Below are 17,890 nucleotides of genomic sequence, written 5' to 3' on the forward strand. Positions count from 1 at the left end.
AAGATGGGTGACCTATAAATTTTATAAATAAATGAATATTTATTTACTTACAAAATTTATAGGCCATCTACCTTCCATTTACTATTACAGTGGATGTTGGGAATGGTAGCTCTTAAGTACTTTGCTACTCTAATACCATCAACATTTTCCTTTGAAAGTGATGGGATTCAGAGGGAGTCAGATTTAAGATTTTTGGCACTAGTCTGGCTGACTGGTAGCCTTAAGAGAAGAACGTCTATGGTGGTTTCCTTACTAGTACTGTGATTCAGGTCAGTGTCCAAAAGCTCTGGCAGAGCTGGAACCAAAGGACAGTGCCAGAGAAAGCCTAGACCAGGGGTCTGCAACCTGCAGCTCTGGAGCCCCATGCGGCTCTTTTGAACCTCTGCTGTGGCTCCCTAGCTGGCCCCTCCTCTCCCCTCTCAGTCTCTCCTTCCCTAGCCTGAGAAGGTAAGGGTGATGGTGGGGAATGGAGACTCGCTCCATATTCCAGAGCAGGAGGTGAATGGGTGGGAGTGAGTGATGTCAAGTTGGCCACGCCCACCCAGTCATACTGGTTGTTAAATTATTGGCTCCCTGAGTTTTCTTTTCTGTGGGAAATGAGTCCAAATGGCTCTTTGAGCGTTTAAGGTTGCAGACCCCTGGCCTAGACAGGTACATCTGGGTTCTTGTATTTATTTTCAAAGCTATTTGCTCAATTTGGATAGTTTCTACATTTGACTCTATTCTCTGCCCTTCCACTTTTCCTTATTCTATTGACAAATAATGATGGCCACTGTACTGCTTATGTAAGAATGATATTGGGAGACAAGAGAAAGAGCCACAGACTAGACAACAGTCTGGTGAAAGAAACCTGTCTCTGAAGGAGAGGTAGGGATAGAGAAAACATATCAGAAAGGACCAGCCTTAGTTTTGGGGACAGTAAAAGCAAGGGTGGGGAAAGATACTTTCAGATTTGCAAAATTCTATGACTATAATTTATGGACTTCAACTCCTATGATTCCCCAGCCCCCATGGCTGGCTGAGGAATTCTGGGAGTTGAAGTCCACAAGTCTTAAACATGCCAAGGGTGGAGACCCCCACTACAACCTTACAATAATTGGGGTTAGTGCTTGCTTTGTGCTTCTTGTCTGGACTATTACAGAGAAGTGACCCTATCTTTGGTTGCAGACTTATGTAACTTGGTATAGCTAATCTATTTTTTTTTCAAATCCCTATTTGTTCCTAGAAATGTAAAGAAGTTTTGATTGAGAGCTTAGGTTCTCATACACCTTATTACACAGCTTAGATTACACTTGCCTCACACTGTTAGTTGTACATTACCCAGAACAAGATTCCTCTTCCCAACCAGTGTGTTCCTCAAGAAAGACCTACTTACCTAGGTTAGCATAATAGTAAGGGAAATCTCCCAGATATGATGAATACTGTGGCAGTACGAACAATCCTCCGGGGTGTTTGTTCCATATTAAACTATTACGGGATATGTGCTTAAATATTCTGTCTTGAATAATCTGCAAAACAAGAAGTTAGAACAATGTTTAGGAAACTCTTAATGAAAAAATAAAATAAAAGCAGAACCCTTTAATCAAAGCCCCTGAGAAGCAGGTTATTTAGAATTGGTGTGGAATCTTCTTGACACATAGAACTTCATTTATCTCATTTATTGAGACAGACACTGTGTAGAAGTTAGGATCTAACTAACACAGAATAGTTCTGGTTTCCAGAATGCACAAGCCATTGGAGAGACTGATGGATTCATTCTGCAATTTTGCCATCAAAATGTAACATAAAAGATAGTCATAGTTTTAAACTGAATGAGAAATGTTTCTGAAAGGTAATGTTTTTAACCTACATATTTCTGTTCTCCTTCCCAAGGCTAAAAAAGAACCTACCATTGTAGTAATTTCAGAAATACAAACTGCACAGAAAACTTTGCAATGACAGTATTCCATCTTTGGCCCTAGAAAAATCAGTGATGATTAATGTTCTGTTGTATTTCATGGTATTGTGGAAGAAAATGTAAGGTTTTCACACTGGGATTCAAAATCTAGGACTCTGAGAATTTCAGCTTTCCTTAATTTTATTTTGTTTTAAAACAAACACATTCGGCTCTCAATATATCCTTGTTAAAGTGGGAAATCCTATTTCTAGATATTTATTACTGAGATGTTAGTGCTTCAATGTGCTCCGTAAATCCAGGATTTTCTCTCCTAACTAGAAAAGGAATGATGTTGCAAAAATCACTGAAAAGACAAGCTGCACAATGGAATATGCACACTTGCTTAATTGAAATGAAGTACTACTGTATTTCTTTCTCCTTCGCTTAGATAGTTTGACGATTTCTTCATCCAAAGCCACAGCAATCACAGAGCATGCAACAAAGATCCTTGATAATAGAAATGACTAAATCCTGAATTTAAGAAACATAGTTCGGTTGTGCATTTTGACCTGCTTAGTGATCCTCATTCAGGTCATTATAGCATCCAGATTAGGCATCCACAGTTTATCCAACTTCAATTACAGCATGTTTAAGAAAAGAACAAAAGGTATAATCCCAAATTATCCATGTGGTCTAGTGGTTAAGGCAACAGGCCGGAAACCAGGAGATTATGAATTCTAATCCTATCTTGGCCTGAAAGTCTATGGGAATTCTCAATCATCCAGATCATGATTGTCCCAAAGCGGTGGTGGGATTCAATTTTTTTAACTACTGGTTCTGTGGGTGTGGCTTGGTGGGCATGGCAGGGGAAGGATACTGTAAAATCTCCAGTCAGAGATGGGATTTGCCGGTTGTCCGAACTACTCAAAATTTCCACTACCGGTTCTCCAGAACTGGACAGAACCTGCTGAATGCCACCTCTGTCCCAAAGGTGCTTTTTCAAGAGGCAATTGGACTTTCTGGGTTTCTTTGAAGAAGTTTCACTTCTCATCCAAGAAGCTTCTTCAGCTCTGACTGGATTCCATTCCCCACCATCCTTCCATTCCGCATCATCAAGTCAGAGCTGAAGAACCTTCTTGGATGAGAAGCGAAACATCATCAAAGAAAAAAAAATAGAAAGCCCAGTTTCCTCTTGAAAAAGCACTGTTGGGTCTTGGCCTGAAAGCCATCGGAGAGCCAGTTACTCTCTTTCAGTTCACCTCACAGGGTTTTTGTTGTGAGGAAAAGAAGAGGAAGAAGCAATATTAGACATGTTTGCCTCCTTTGAGTTGCTTATTAAAAAATAAATTAAGGTGGAATGTAAATAAATAAAAACCAGATCCTGCCAAAAGGAATGGAACGACTATATAGCTTTGTTTCCTACAACTATTTACAGAACTTTTTCAGTGTGCTAACACAGCTCACAAGAATGAAGTGTGGGAAAGAACTATAGCTTTGGGATGGCTTTTTTGAAGTCTGCTTGGCATTTCAGCCACTTCAAAAAACCGGTGGTCACAAACTTCCGGTTTGCAGGGCTTCAGCGGCAGGCAGGAATCCACGATCATGCGCGGTTTCTGCCTGGGCTCGCTGCTGGAGCGTCCCGAGCCAGTCTGGCTTTGGGGCTAAGCCACCCTGTAGAGGTGGCAAAGAGGGGGGAGATCCCAGCAGGGTCAAGGAAAGCCGCAGCTTTCCTCCCCAGCTGGCTAAACTCCCTTTCCCAAAGGCGAATGAGCGGCGGTCAGAAATGGCCGCCTCAAAAAAGCACTCATCCGGAAAAGAAAGTGCAGGAGGAAGTTAAGAAGTGAAAGTTTTGGCTGACCGGGATAAGAAGCAACAATCAAGGTATCCTGGAATTTAAATTTTAAAAAGATACATCGCTCCCAAAGAAGATTCGGAAGCAGCGAATGAAAGTGAAAGGGGAAAGTTTTTTTTCTTTCACTCTCCTTCCTTACGTTGACAGCGAATAGAGATGAATGCGAAATCGGAAAAACCCGCTTTGGCATCAAGAGGTAATTAAACTGGATAATTAAATGTCAAGGGGACAATAAGGATTTCTGAACATTAAAAAAAATATTTATTTATTTTTGCTGTAAGTGGGAAGGGAGAGGAAAAGATAAGAGTAGGATTTGGAAAGAGGAGACTGCCTGTAATTTAAAATAATCTGATTAAATTTTAACAAGACTTCTAAAAGATACATCTTAACTGGAATTTTGTAACTAAATAGCAACCCCAGGAAGAGAAAGTGAAAAAAGAAGCAAGTGTTAAAAGAAACAGTTTGTGTGTATTTGGATTGCTTGGTGATTTTGGGACTTCTGGAAACTATATTTGAATGACTAAAAACACTTGGGTGGTTGTTTGAATTTTTTTTTACAATGGCATCACTTGTGGATGAACTGAAAATGGAATTTAAAAAATATAAAGAAGAGGAACAAGAAGGGAAGGGCTCTCTTGGCTGTTTTTCAATTCTTAGAAATGGCAATTTGTACCTATGAGAAACTGCAAGAAAAGACTACGCAACAAGAAGATTGGGACAAAGAAGAAGCCATCTTTGATGAACAAGTAACTTTACCTAGGGAAGAAGGGGGAAAGGGGGAAAGAGAATGGAGACTTTAAGACCCAAAAAAACAACCAAAAAAGAGAAAAATAAGGTGAAAAGTGGATATAATGTCAGAAAGCAACAGAAAAAGGGAACACAGAAGAGGGAAATTGAGGTGGAGAGACAAGGGGGGTAAAAAGGACAGAGAGAAGAAGCAAGGGAGGAAGGAAGGGAAGAGAAGCTACAAAGGTGTGGAGCAAGATGTAAAGAAACACGACTTATTTAGAGATAATGGTAAAAATTTAACTGAAAAAGTGATTCGGCAAAGGTACATAAGATTGTATTGTTATATTTGTATTAGAAATTATGTTAGAAAACTGGAAATAACATATGATTAAAAAGTGGGATAAAATACTCAGTGTAACTCAGCAAAACTTTTGTGAACAAATTAAATGAAATGAAATAAATGAGAGAATTAAACTAGGAAGGAATGGGAACATTTTAATGGTATAATGTTTTAAAATATGAGTGAAGTGGGGGGAAGCAACTATGGAAAGTTTATAAGTGTTCCCATAGAAGTATGATACTTATTTGAAAAGTAATGTGTAAAATGTTTAAGATTTAATTGAATACTAATATTAACAATAGATTTGAATTGGCATGGATTTGTTGTTTTAATTATATTATATATTTATAATTTTTTCTCTTTTTAAAATATAGTGTGTAACTTTAGAATGTACTAAGCAGAATCCGAATGGAAGTTATGTATTATATTAAGTGTTATAAATTTAGGGGAAAGATATAAAGGCGTCATACTCTAATCAGTGATTACAGGAGAAATTTTGTCTAATGAGAAAAGATAATGGACAGCTGGAAACAGGACAGACAAAGAATATAAGTATAATGATCTGAATTGAGATGAAATAAATAAAATAAAATTAAGAAAGTTAAAAGAGGGGACAAGCTATATAGAAAACGTAGAATGGTAATAAGATATGGAATGGTATATAAAATGAACATGAATTTGAATTTGTGTCTGTACGAAGAGATGTAACCTGGGATCAAGCTGCTTTCAAAAAAGATGTTTTATGTTTTTATGTTTTACATTTTGTTTGTTTATGTTTGTTTTTAAAAATCTTCAAAAAAAACCCAAAACACGGTGGTCACTAGGCTTAGGCCGCTCATTAAAAAATGGTTGTTATTATGGACACACACCCAATCACAGGTTTGTACGATTAGTCTCTGCCATCTGACTCAGAGCTTTAATTTTTTTTTCTAAACAGTTGATTACATTACCAAAACATCACAGGCTGCTGCTAGCTAATTATTTTTTAAACATACCCATGGGGACTATGCAGTATCCAGAGATATTCTTATAAATAAAGAGTGTAGTACAAGCTGGTGCTTTGCTCTGCAGCATGCCAGCTCCCAATTTAAATCTTTTGTAATAGTAAATAATCTAAGAGGAAGAAAAATAAATCTCGTGGATTGCAAAGCTTGGTTTATGTGTAGTCACTTTGGGGCCTATCTGCAGCGTATTGCTTTAACTTATGACAAACTATGTGTTTCAATAGTAAAATGCCCTAAATTTAATCTATACTCTTTCCAATGAAATCCAGAAATGTCCTAGTCTGTTACTAAAAAGCTGATACTAGCTAGTATAACAAATACTGTATTCAATATGTCCACAGTCTGACATAATATAAGGTGGGTTAACATAGTTCACTACCTAATATTTCATTTGTCACTTGTTCAGTGATAAATAATTACCTCTGTGAAAGTGCCACATACAGCTAGCCTCTGATACCGCAGAGAAAAGATTTCTCCAATAAAATTAGATCATCATATCGAGGACAACTTTCCTGTTAAAACAGAACACCCTCTTATATGGTTCCCTACGATTTAGTTTAACTTTGAAACCAGCTCTCAAATGCCACTGCTGATAGGTATTTTCAGTTACAGGTCAGGCTGACAAAATCTTACTGATCCTGTTATTTGATGCATCAGGGACCACCTTAAAAGCTGTACCAAATTTAACAGATAACTATTCTAGTTCTGAAAACAACATTTAACCGTGCAAAAGGCTGGAGATGCTTTGTAGGAAAGGATACAGGAAAGGACAAAAATAGAGGCAATTTAAAGTTCTTTCGCTAGCCATAAAAATTGCACAGGAAAAATAGCTACACGCCCATCGCTAAATGCCATTTGCAATTTGCGCTCTTGTTTTTTTTTTTTCCCCTTTTTAATCACTGCTGAAAGTTCGGCCTAAAAATGAATTTGTGTCAAACATATTTGTGGTCAATTTGGCGTGCCTCCACTCTTCCTGGAGATTCAAAAGCTTATTTTGTAAACTTGCTAATTAAGTAAACACGTATCCTACATGGATTGAAGAAGGAATTTTCAATCAGGAAACTGGGCTGAATGAGATAACGATTTTTCCCCCATAAAAGGACTCTAAATTAAAATGTGTTCCAAAGGGTGCATTTCTATCTTGATATCAATTCTTTTCCTCGCCTCCCACACTCCTGGGTCATGAATCCCTTTTTAATGGGGGATGAGGATATTTCTGTTGAATTAAGTCAATATGCACTGAATATGCAAATTATCTCTCTTCTTTCAGAATTAAAACTGCTTTTATATAGGTTTTAATTTCACGAAGTGAAGAAAACATAAAGCTGGGGAAGATTGCATTTCATTTCATTCATTTCATTTTCCTTTTGTGGAAATACGAATTGGATAAATACCTTCATATCATATTCAGTTCTATCTTTGTCCCATCCTGTGAGTCTCAGTAAAATCAATTCAAATTGTGAGGAAACAGGTACAGAAAAAAAAAGAACATCCCTATGGCTGACCAAAGATCTTTAAAAATTCCTACTGTGGAAGACTGACCAAGTAGTGAAAGATGAAATCCTTCGTAGATTGCTTTAAAACAATGTTTCCCAACTTTTATTCATTTTAAGATGTCTGAACTTCTACTCCCAGAATACCCAAGCCAGAAATGCTAGTTGGGGTATTCTGGGAGTTGAAGTCCACATCTCTTAAAATGAATAAAAGTTCGGAAGTACTGCTTTAATAAAACCATTTTATATGAACAAACTGGTAGCTTCTACTACAATTTTCATGGACAATGAAGAAACTACAGCAAATATGTAGTTCCTTCCTAGCATATATGAAAATAAGTCTTATCTATTGCTGAAACAAATATTAGAACATTTCAAATGCAACTCATTTTGTTCTGCAGAACAGTGTGTATAGCAGCACACAAATTAGCAGATACAGCAACTCCTTACAATATTCCTGAGCAAATGGCAATTTTTAGTTGACCCTGTCTAGCTTTGGAAGCTAAGCAAGATTAACTTTGCTGAATCACAAGTTGGGAATCACAAAGGAATCTGCAAACTGGACTGTTCAGAAGAAGCAGTGGCAAAACCATTTCTTTATTTTTGGTGAAAAGAAAATAATCTGCATGGGCGAACTGACAATTACCAAGGCTTGAGTTGACTTTGGATCCTGGAGAATTTACTTTTTAATCTTGAAAACTAACTTCTCAGTTGCCCCAGTGAGTTCTGTCAACATTAAACATGGCTTAGAATTATATCTGCATAGTGATGCCATCATCCCAGTAATAATGTATGGCTGTGAGGGTGGACCATAAGGAAGGCTGAGTGCCAAAACGAAACTTTTGAATTGCGGTGCTGGAGAATCCCTTGGCCTGTAAGGAGATCATCAGAGCAGTCAATCGCTAAAGCAACCATCCCTGACTGTTCTTTGGAAGGGCTGAAGCTCAAATACTTTCACGATCTAATGAGAAGAGAGGACTCCTTGGAAAAGACCCTGATGGTTGGGAAAGATTGAAGGCTAAAGGAGAAGGGGATGGCAGAGGATGAGATAGCAACAGCAATAGCATTTAGATTTATGTTACCACCCCATAGTGTTTTATAGCATTATCTGGGAGGTTTACAATCTCAGCATTATTTGCATTCTGCTCCCAACAATTTGGATCTTCATTTTGCTGATTTCTTCAAAAGGATTGAAGGCTGAGTCAACCTTGAGTCCTATCAGGATCGAACTTCAGGCTGTGGGCAGAGTTTGCCTGCAATACTGCAATTAACCACAGTATGACTAGGGCTCCCATGGTTAGGAGTTAGCTAAGTGGTTAAATAGTGCTTAGATATATCATCTAGTACAGCAAGCATCAATTTGCGAAAACTCTGGGAGATAAGGGAGGACAGGGGAGCAGAGCATGCTGTGGTCCATGATGTTGCAAAGAATCAGACATGACTTAGTGACTGAACAACAATGATATCATCATAGTGTGTTGTAAGTATAAATGTAATATAATTGGGGGCCAGAATCAAGACTCACTTAAAGCCACTGCTTCTATTGGACTTGTTCTAATCTGAATAAAATCATAGTTTGAAGAATATTTTTACTTAATGAGAGAATTCATTATGGCGGTGATTAAAACGGAAAAAAACCAGAAGAGAGGGATTTGCTATAGGAAGAGAAAAAAGTAACGTAGCTGACTCCAAATATGGATGAATCAACAGAGAGGGCGATTTGTTCAGAAACTGAATTCAAGACATTCAGTTTTATTTGCATATGCTACATGCAGATTTGTAGGAAAGCATTCTTCAGTGTTGTCAAAATCTCATTTGCCTGTAATCCCTGATTGCAAAGAGTTGAATTGCTTTGCTAGGCTCAAATATCAAACTAATATGGGAATCTTCTATTTTCCTTTCTTTACTCCAGGACTTAGAGAAGGCTGGAGTCTGTGCTTATGTATGCAAGGCTGAACCACGGTTTAGCATTACCATGAAGAAACTGCGGGGAAAAAAAGAGAATGGAGGTCAGGATCTGCAAAATCGAGCTAAGGCTCCACATAAAGGCATTTAAAAATGTGGCTAACTCATTTTAATTCTCAGTCAAGTTTCTGACATTTGCCTCCTTAATCTGAAATAGCTACTGCCTTAAGCCCAAAATTTTTTCCACCTTCCTTCAGACATCCATCAAAGGCTTTGAAAACATCTTGGAGCAGAAAGCCTGCCTGAACAGAGGAAAAAGTTTTATAGTATCACTTTTTTTCAAAACATGATTTTTTTTTTCCCAGGGAAGGGTCTTAAAGAACCCATTTACCATCAATGACAAGCAAGTTGATTTATCAGCTATCAAAAATCCCTAGAAGCCTCCAGTCTATGAGACCACATTTCCTAGCAAGTTAAGATGGTTGCCAATTTGTCAGCCTGACATTTCTTCTTACACCAATCCCAGAGACAAAGACCCTAGGTTCCTCAGGGAAGAAAAGTTATAAGGAAGTTGAAAAAGTCTCTCCTTCATCCGATTCTTTGCAGAGGCGCTTTCCTCACTAAGTACCTGCAAAAGTCAAGACCAGACACAATCCAAATACGGAGAAAAGCCAGGCTTCAGCTCCAGCTATTATCTGAAAATGGTTACTCACCTCTAGTGTGGTCAATACAATCTTCTCAACTGAAGAAAAATAAGCCTCCCACAAGAACTGTGTCTGCTGTCTAAGTGCTAGGATTTTATCCTGATGGATAGACCTGATTGTAGAAGGGATCTGTAATACAACACAGAAACGAATAAGGCACCTGAAAACACGACAACCTGGGAACATTAAGACACAGTGAGGGGCCTTTTCAGACAATCCCTTTCGAGCCCAATCCATTTAGATTTTATACATTTAGTCTACAATGCATTTGGCTCTCATCTGTGGCACGCAATCCACATTGTCAGGCCATACCAGCCGCGATAGCAATAATTGGAAATTGAGTTATAGGGGCTGTTAAAGCTGTGTCTCCGTCCCAACTCTGACCAGAGAAGCCCACAGTTCTTGCATTTATGATGGTTCTTGACTTACAACCATTCGTTTAGTGACTGTTGGAAGTTATAGCTGTACCAAAACAGTGACATACATTGTGAGTTTTTCACACTGAGGATTGTTGCCGCAATTTTGATCCTGTGATCAAAATTGTGCGGATGCTAAAAAATACTGGACTAAAATCCACACGTGGTTGGAAAAAATGACAAAAAAGCATATAGATTTGAAACCAGAAATATTTTTATTGGGAATTTTACCTGAAATATATATAGTAAAGACTTGAAATACCTGATTGTAAATGTATTAACAGCGGCTAGGATTGTATTTGCTAAAAACTGGAAAAATGAGAAAATACCATCACAGGAGGAAATCAATAAGAAAATATTGGAATGTGCTGAAATGAGTAGATTGACATTTGAAATTAGAGAACACAATTTTATAAAATTTGGGATCTATTCTATCAATGGTTAGACAATAAAATATAGTAATGAAATAAGTAGACTTTTAGAAAATAATAAATATATAAAGATGTATTCTTTTCTTATTATATCTACAAAATTATTCTAGGATAAATCTGGGATGATAATACGAATTGTCATAAAACAAATTAAGTAAAATATGATCATTTTGGAAAACATGAATGAATAAAAGTATAGTCAAATGATTGATTAATAATGATATTAATGTATTTAATATATTGATTGAAAATACAAGATTATATACAATGTAATTATAATTGAAGACTATGAAATAGAAGCACAAAACAATTCGTAAACCAACCGGCACACTCTATGTACATATATGGAAGATGATTTGATGTTTTTATGTTTTGTTTGTTTATGTTTGTTTTAAAAACCAATAAATTTTTTTTAAAAAATTGGATGCTTGGCAACTGGCAGGTTTTTATGACTGCTGCAGTGTCCAGAGTCATGTGATTACGTTTTTCAACCTTCTGACAAGCAAAGTCAATAGGGAAGCCAGATTCTCTTATCTAGGTTACTAACTTAGGTATTAGAGCAATTCTCTTCACAAAAGGCCGTAAAATAGGGCACAAACTCAACATGGATGCCTATAATCTTTCAGAACTTAAAAAGGGTTTTTTGCTCCATTTTCCAAGTTGTTTTCTCAAAAGCAGAAATGTTTGGAACCAGCATGTAAACCAACAATCCAGAAGTGATAGTGCAAGGTCAAATTTTTAAAAGCCATTTTCAAATGATAATGTTCCATGTGACTGAAGGGGAAATGGATAATAATGTTATTAGCTGGGCAAAGTTTGAACTAAATTAAAATTTATGGGAAGTAGAATCAATTTAGCAGCTGTCCTGGCTCCACTGACTATCTTTGCAAGTGTGGCTTTTTAAACACAAGTGCAAAGTGAGGCCTTCAAACTGAAAAAAAAATAAAACCTCCTTTATTCCCAGTTCATCATGACAATTTTTGGACTAGATAATAGAAAGATAGAAAGATGATAATAGAGAGCCAGTTGGGCCTAATGGTTAAGGCACTAGGCTAGAAACCAGAGGGCTGTAAATTCTAGTCTTGTCTTAGACATGAAAATCAGCTGGGTATTTTTGGGCCAATTACTAGAAGATTGTGAGTTCTAATTCCACTTTAGGCATGAAAGATGGCTGGGTAATTTGGGGCCTGTTATTTTCTCTCAGTCCAATCCACCTCACAAGGTTGTTGTGGGGAAAATAGGAAAGGAGAAGGAGTATTAGGAGTTCACCGTCTGGAGTTATTTATAAAAAATAGCAAAGGTAGGATATAAATAAACCAATTAATTAAAAAATAGGGTCCAAAACTGTTCAGCCAGAGGTGGTATTCAGCAGATTCTAACCAGTTCTGGAGAACCGGTAGCGGAAATTTTGAATAGTTCAGAGAACTGGCAAATACCATCTCTGACTGGTCCCACCCCCATCTATTCTCTGCCTCCTGAGTCCCAGCTGATTGGCTGGGTCTTTTTTTTGTTGCCCTACAGAGGCGAATGGAGCTGGAAAGCAGGTTAGTGGGATGGGGAGGGAATGTGGATTTTTAGTAACCTTCCCCCAGGAGTGGGGAGAAATGGAGATTTTACAATATCCTTCCCCTGCCACACCCACCAAGCCACAGAACTGGCAGTAAAAAGTTTTGAATCCCACCGTGTCCAGGGTGTATCTATCGGCTATGGATTAGTTCTCAATAAGTTATATATACCGCTTGTCCATCTACAAGCACAAAGTAACTTATTCTGAAGAATTTATCCATTCTGAGTTCTCGTTTCTGATCTCAACTTAAATTTTTAACCATTTCTACACCAGTTTGTAACTAAACCCCTTCTCCTGTAAAACTTTATAAAGATTTTCATCATGCATCCTTTGCATTACTTTTTTTTAATATTTTTTAATGGAGAACTGCTTCATAAAATTCAGGACCTTAAAGACAATGATTCTGGTTCATCTATTGATGTAGGAAATGCAAATTAAGCAGCTCTTTAATAAGTATAAAGCCAAGTAATTTCTCCATCATTCCTACTTATGTCCTAAAAGTTCCTTAGAGGATGTTCCTGCTCTGTAAACTGACAACCCCTTGGTGGCCAAGTAAGATCACATCCACAGGAAGAGGAAGAAGAAAAAAGGAAGAGATACAAGTAATCCCCATTTAACAACTGCTTTGGAATATGCCCATTCCCAATTATGACGGTGATGTGACCAATGCCTGAATTTATGACCTTTGCAGATCTGTAAAGTAAAGATAGGTTGAAGTAAGATTATAAGCACAGTTCACTTAGTAATCACTTAGTACAGTGGTGAGATTCAATTTTTTTTACTACTGGTTCTGTGGGTGTGGCTTGGTGGGAGTGGCATGGCTTGGTGGGAATGGCAGGATAAGGATATTGTAAAATCTCCAATCCCTCCCCACCCCACTAACCTGCTTTCCAGCTCTGTTCTCCTGTGCAGGGCAACAAAAGAAGACTCAGCCAATCAGCTGGGTCTCGGGAGGCAGAGAACAGATGGGGGCGGGGACAGTCAGAGATGGTATTTGCCAGTTCTCTGAACTACTCAAATTTCCGCTACCGGTTCTCCACAACTGGTCAGAAACTGCTGAATACCACCTCTGACTTAGTAAGCAACCGTATTGCTGGTCTCAAATATAGTTGCTAAATGAGGAACTATCTGTATCCAAGAGAGATGCCAAGTTTCTATGAACCGTGTGACCTTTAGGCATCTTGCATAGCAAACAGGAAAAAAATTGATTTCAATTTATCTGATCTGTATATCTTCTTCCATTTACTGGTATACATACATAGGCTCTACAATAGGAAAAATAAATCCTTCTTGATATTCCATTTATTGAAAAGGGTGCTATTTCAGTACAGCACCTATTTTCTCATTAGGCTGCTGTGTTCTTCCTAAGCCTTTCAAATGATTCATTTTTTCCTGGGCTAATTATGCATAAAGCATCTGCCTATGTTTGCTTTTGATTTGTGCCATTTTGCATTTTCCGCTTACACGTTAAATTATACCCAACAAAAGGCTTTTTCGCTCATACATATTCACTCATGTTTTTACCCCCAAAATGCATTCTGATAAAATACACTTAATTAGAATACATCTGTTCTTTACATAGCATCATGATTTCATAGACAAGGGGGACAGTGAGGAAACAGCTTAAGGGCAACAATTTTCCTATGCCAAATTGTGTTTTGGCAAGAGGTTCATTGAGTTGAAATCTGTAAAGGTATGTGAGAATGGCCTTGGGAGACAGGAGGGAAAGCCACAGACAGGAGAACCGTTATTTCATTTCAGAAAGGACATTTCATAGTTTTCCAGAGAGTCAAAGAAAAGGATGGTGTCAGCCTTGGAAGCCATCCTTTTTTGGGAAGCTTCAAGACTGTCACTGCCTGGGAATTTGGGAGTGGGGATTTCATAGTGAGGTAAAAGATTAGACACAACAACATTCTTTCTCAGAGAGTCAAGGACAGGTTGCCCTACACCTGGAGAGGAGTGTTTCCAGTTGGGAAGAAGATTTGATTGGGCCATGTGATGGACTGAGGGATGCAGGGGATGGATCTTTGATTTTTGTGGGGGAAGGGAAAGCCTGGAACTCTCAGATTAGGGTTTTCCCAGATGTGCCAATATGACAACTCTAATAAAATGGAACTTTGAGGAAATGTTTGTCTCGGAGTTTATTGGTTTGGAGTTGGCTAGTTGGAATGCTGACAGATGGAAGAAATACTTTCAGTGTTACATGATTCTATTAATGTAACCTGATTGAGCTAATATTCCTGGTTGTGTTTCTTGTCTGAACTACTTCGCAGAGTTCGCAAAGTCCTTCTGCTTAATACCCAGTTCTGCCTAAATTGCTGAGCAGTATCCCATGTTGGTTAGTGCTCCTTTCAGCAAGCTATGCTGGGGGTGGGTGGGTGGGTGGGTGGAGGCTTCCCAAAACAGAAGACAGATGTTATTTGCATTCATTGGTTCAGCGCAGGCATGAGAAGAAGCCAAGGTATTCTATGGTAAGCAACACCATCTTGCACCTCCAAGGAAAACACTGCACATTTTTGTTTGGGCTTCCGCTGAAGTAGGAGCCAAATGGGGCCTCCCAAGATGGATGGAATTTCCATGATATGATGCTTCATGCCAGTGGTGGGATTCAAATTGGTTTACCACCAGTTTGGTGGGTGTGCTTTGCGCACGTGCGTGGAAATGCGTGCTTTGCGCATGTACAGAAGTTGTCCTACTGACCTTCTCCTGCATTCTCCCTGTGACTTCAACAGCTGATGCGTGGCAATCCGCTGTGCCGCACGATGCAACTGAGCTTCAAAAGCAGGATATAAAGGTTAGTATGGAGCCAGGGTGGGCGGGCCCAGCAGCTGATCATTGGAGCGAACTGGTTCGGAGGGTCACAGAAAACTAAATGATCGTCGGAGTGAACTGGTTCGGAGGGTCACAAGAAAATTAAAACTGGGAATATGATACCCACTGTCAGGCTTCCCAGGTAGATCATATGGGAAACATGAGCAGATGAGCTAATTCTATTTCATTATAAGGTGATAGTAACAGAATCTTGCAAGTCTGAAAGTACAAATCTCCTGCCCCTTTGCCTTACAGCTTGAGAAGCTAGGGATTCCCTTTGGAATCTCTTTCTACTTCCATTATCCAGCTGCAGACTATGGCTCCCCTTATCTGACCATTCCTTAGCATTTCTCCCCAAAGACCTCCCCGAGGTCTTTCTCACATTACATTACATCCATCAATACCAATGTAAGTAGGCAGCAATCAGTCATACAAGTCAACATTGAGGTAATTGTATCTTCATCTACTGGTGATGTGAAGATCTCCCTTGGACCAAGCCAACATTGAATCACTGAAATGTGCAGGCTATGGCTTGAAAGTGCTTCATAAGGAATATAGACCTCGAACTGTAAGGAGTAAGACTTATCCACTACCCTTAAATGGAACCCATACTCATTCAATGAGTGAGACTTGAAGGAATGACTGTTTGGAGGCAGTGGTTTTTGTTACACTTCATGGTAAACAATGCTTTAGTGAAAGAAAACGTAGGTTTTCACAACTGCAGTTTACTGGAGAAATGACTTCTGGGTAATGTTGTCCAAGACAATGAATATGGCTTTAAATATCGATTTAGAGATTCATGAATGAACATAACCATTTCCCTGCTCTTCTTTTCTTCTTGTTTGACCGAGAAGATTATTTCAGAGGTGCCTCTGTCTGTACTTTACACACAGCTGCTGAAACTACTGCTGCTGAATCTTAACTACGGCTAAACATTCCAGCTTTGTAAATCAGTCTCCAGTTTGCTTATTTTTGGTTTTGTCTCTTTAGCTAACTTTTTTATGGCATCTCCTTGTTAATCTCAGTTAACATGAAACTTAGGTTGCTGGGTTCATACAACATGGCAACTGGGGATGAAATGCAGAAGTTTGCAAAGTCCTCACTGTAATTCTGTTGGAAAATCTTAGCCCATTTCAATATAGCTTTAAAGGAGATTACAGGGTTGAGATTTCATTGGTTTTTCTCACAATGATTTTGTCTGGAGGCTGTCGGGGAAAGGGTTGTTTTCCCTAAGAGTCCAATCTTTTGATATCATAATATCCTTATGGATTATTTGACAAATCTAAGAGGAAGATTTCAGATAATTTAACTTTCTTAAAACAGAAGCAGTTGAGTAGATTAAGTCCTTTAGATAAAGGATTGAGCCCGTTCTGTCTTCATTTTTAAGTATCTACATAGAACCAATGAGAAAGAACATTGGGAGATTTAGAGCTATCAATATTCTGGTGGAGCCCAAATGTATTTTTCTGTAACATGGCTACACTTAACAATTATATAGATTGCTGATAATTAATTGAAACAGAATCCGGGCATGATGGAGATATTTATTCTAAGGGATCAGAATTCTGGGGAAGTTGTGGCTCTCCTGATTTTAAACAGAGTTATTCTCTCCTCAAAACAACAGTCTGTGAAATGCTACTGGTTGGGGATCCCTTTCTGGTTTTCTAAAGTGGAGCTAGGACACTCTTTCCTGGATGGAAAATATCCTTAAAATGATGAGGGTATTGATGAGCCATCAAGGGTAAGGCATGCTACATAGACTGGTTTTGTCTAGCACAGAACGCGGCAGCTGGTTGGATTCCTGAAGAACTGATAGAAACTGTAATCCCTTGCATTGGGATGGAGTCACGGCAACTGGATGGAGCTGAGAGTTTACTGGCCAGATGCCCTTCCTGGTGCCTATGTGAAGAGCACGGGAAATATTTTCTCTTTGTGCCCAGAGAGAGAAATATCTGCTACTAGCTAGGATTGTGAGGCGAGAGCTCCACTTCTAGGCCAGTAAGCCGCTCGAAAAAAACCACATTATACTTGGGCTAAATGCACTATACTGCCTGCCATTTTTTTTCCCTGAGTGAAATGGAAACTGATGGTCATTGTTGTTAAAACTTTATGTGGCTTTGGTCCAGACAACTTGAGAACACCTTTTCCATGTAATCTGAGATTGAGATAATGAATGGAGACTCAAGATCTAGTCTAAGTTCTTTAGGATGCATTCTCCATTACACTCGAAGCCTAAAATATCCAAAGCAGGCTTTGCACAATTCATTTTAACTCTTTCACATTGGAGATTTTTATTATTTCTAGTTTCAGGGCTGGCTTTACATTTTCTTGAAAGAGCATGAGTGGTCTTTAGCAAAGTAGGTTTCGCTTAAGAAGTAAAATAATTAATTAAATGGTGTAGGCTGAATAGGAGGCTAAATGTGTTCATACTCTCATACAGCCAGGGAACCAACATGATTAATTCTTATTCCAGGACTGGAAAGACTTAGGTTCAAATCCTGAATGTTGTTGTTGTTCACCAGCAGCTTGTGCAGACGGCAGCAGAATTGGGCATTGGACATGGGGAAGAACGGGGACCAGTCCGGGAGTCTGGGGAGGACTCAGACGAGGGTCCTCCATCCAATGCAGAGATGGGGCCAGACCATCTGGGAGTTGTGTGCCAAGTCCGGAGCCTCCAGAGTCTGGCAGCAGCGAGGCAGAGGAACAAGGGGAGCCTGTTTCCAATGTGTGTGTGCGCAGAGCTGCTAGAAGGAAGGAGCAGC

General features: G+C 38.8%; 1 protein-coding gene across 1 annotated transcript in view; it reads right to left on the minus strand.

Annotated features, from left to right (window-relative positions):
* The window catches only part of EXT1 (exostosin glycosyltransferase 1), a 304,178-nt gene that overhangs the window by 27,821 nt on the left and 258,467 nt on the right, over positions 1 to 17,890 (minus strand). Inside the window, exons 4-5 of the mRNA XM_026703588.2 lie at positions 9,913 to 10,032; positions 1,376 to 1,508 (exon numbers count right to left, since the gene is read on the minus strand). Coding sequence (XP_026559373.1) covers positions 1,376 to 1,508; positions 9,913 to 10,032 — 253 coding nt within the window. The remainder of the gene's footprint in view (positions 1 to 1,375; positions 1,509 to 9,912; positions 10,033 to 17,890) is intronic.

Source organism: Pseudonaja textilis, chromosome 3, assembly GCF_049901715.1.
Source record: "Pseudonaja textilis isolate UNSWEBS1 chromosome 3, rPseTex1.2, whole genome shotgun sequence".
NCBI lineage: Eukaryota > Metazoa > Chordata > Lepidosauria > Squamata > Elapidae > Pseudonaja > Pseudonaja textilis.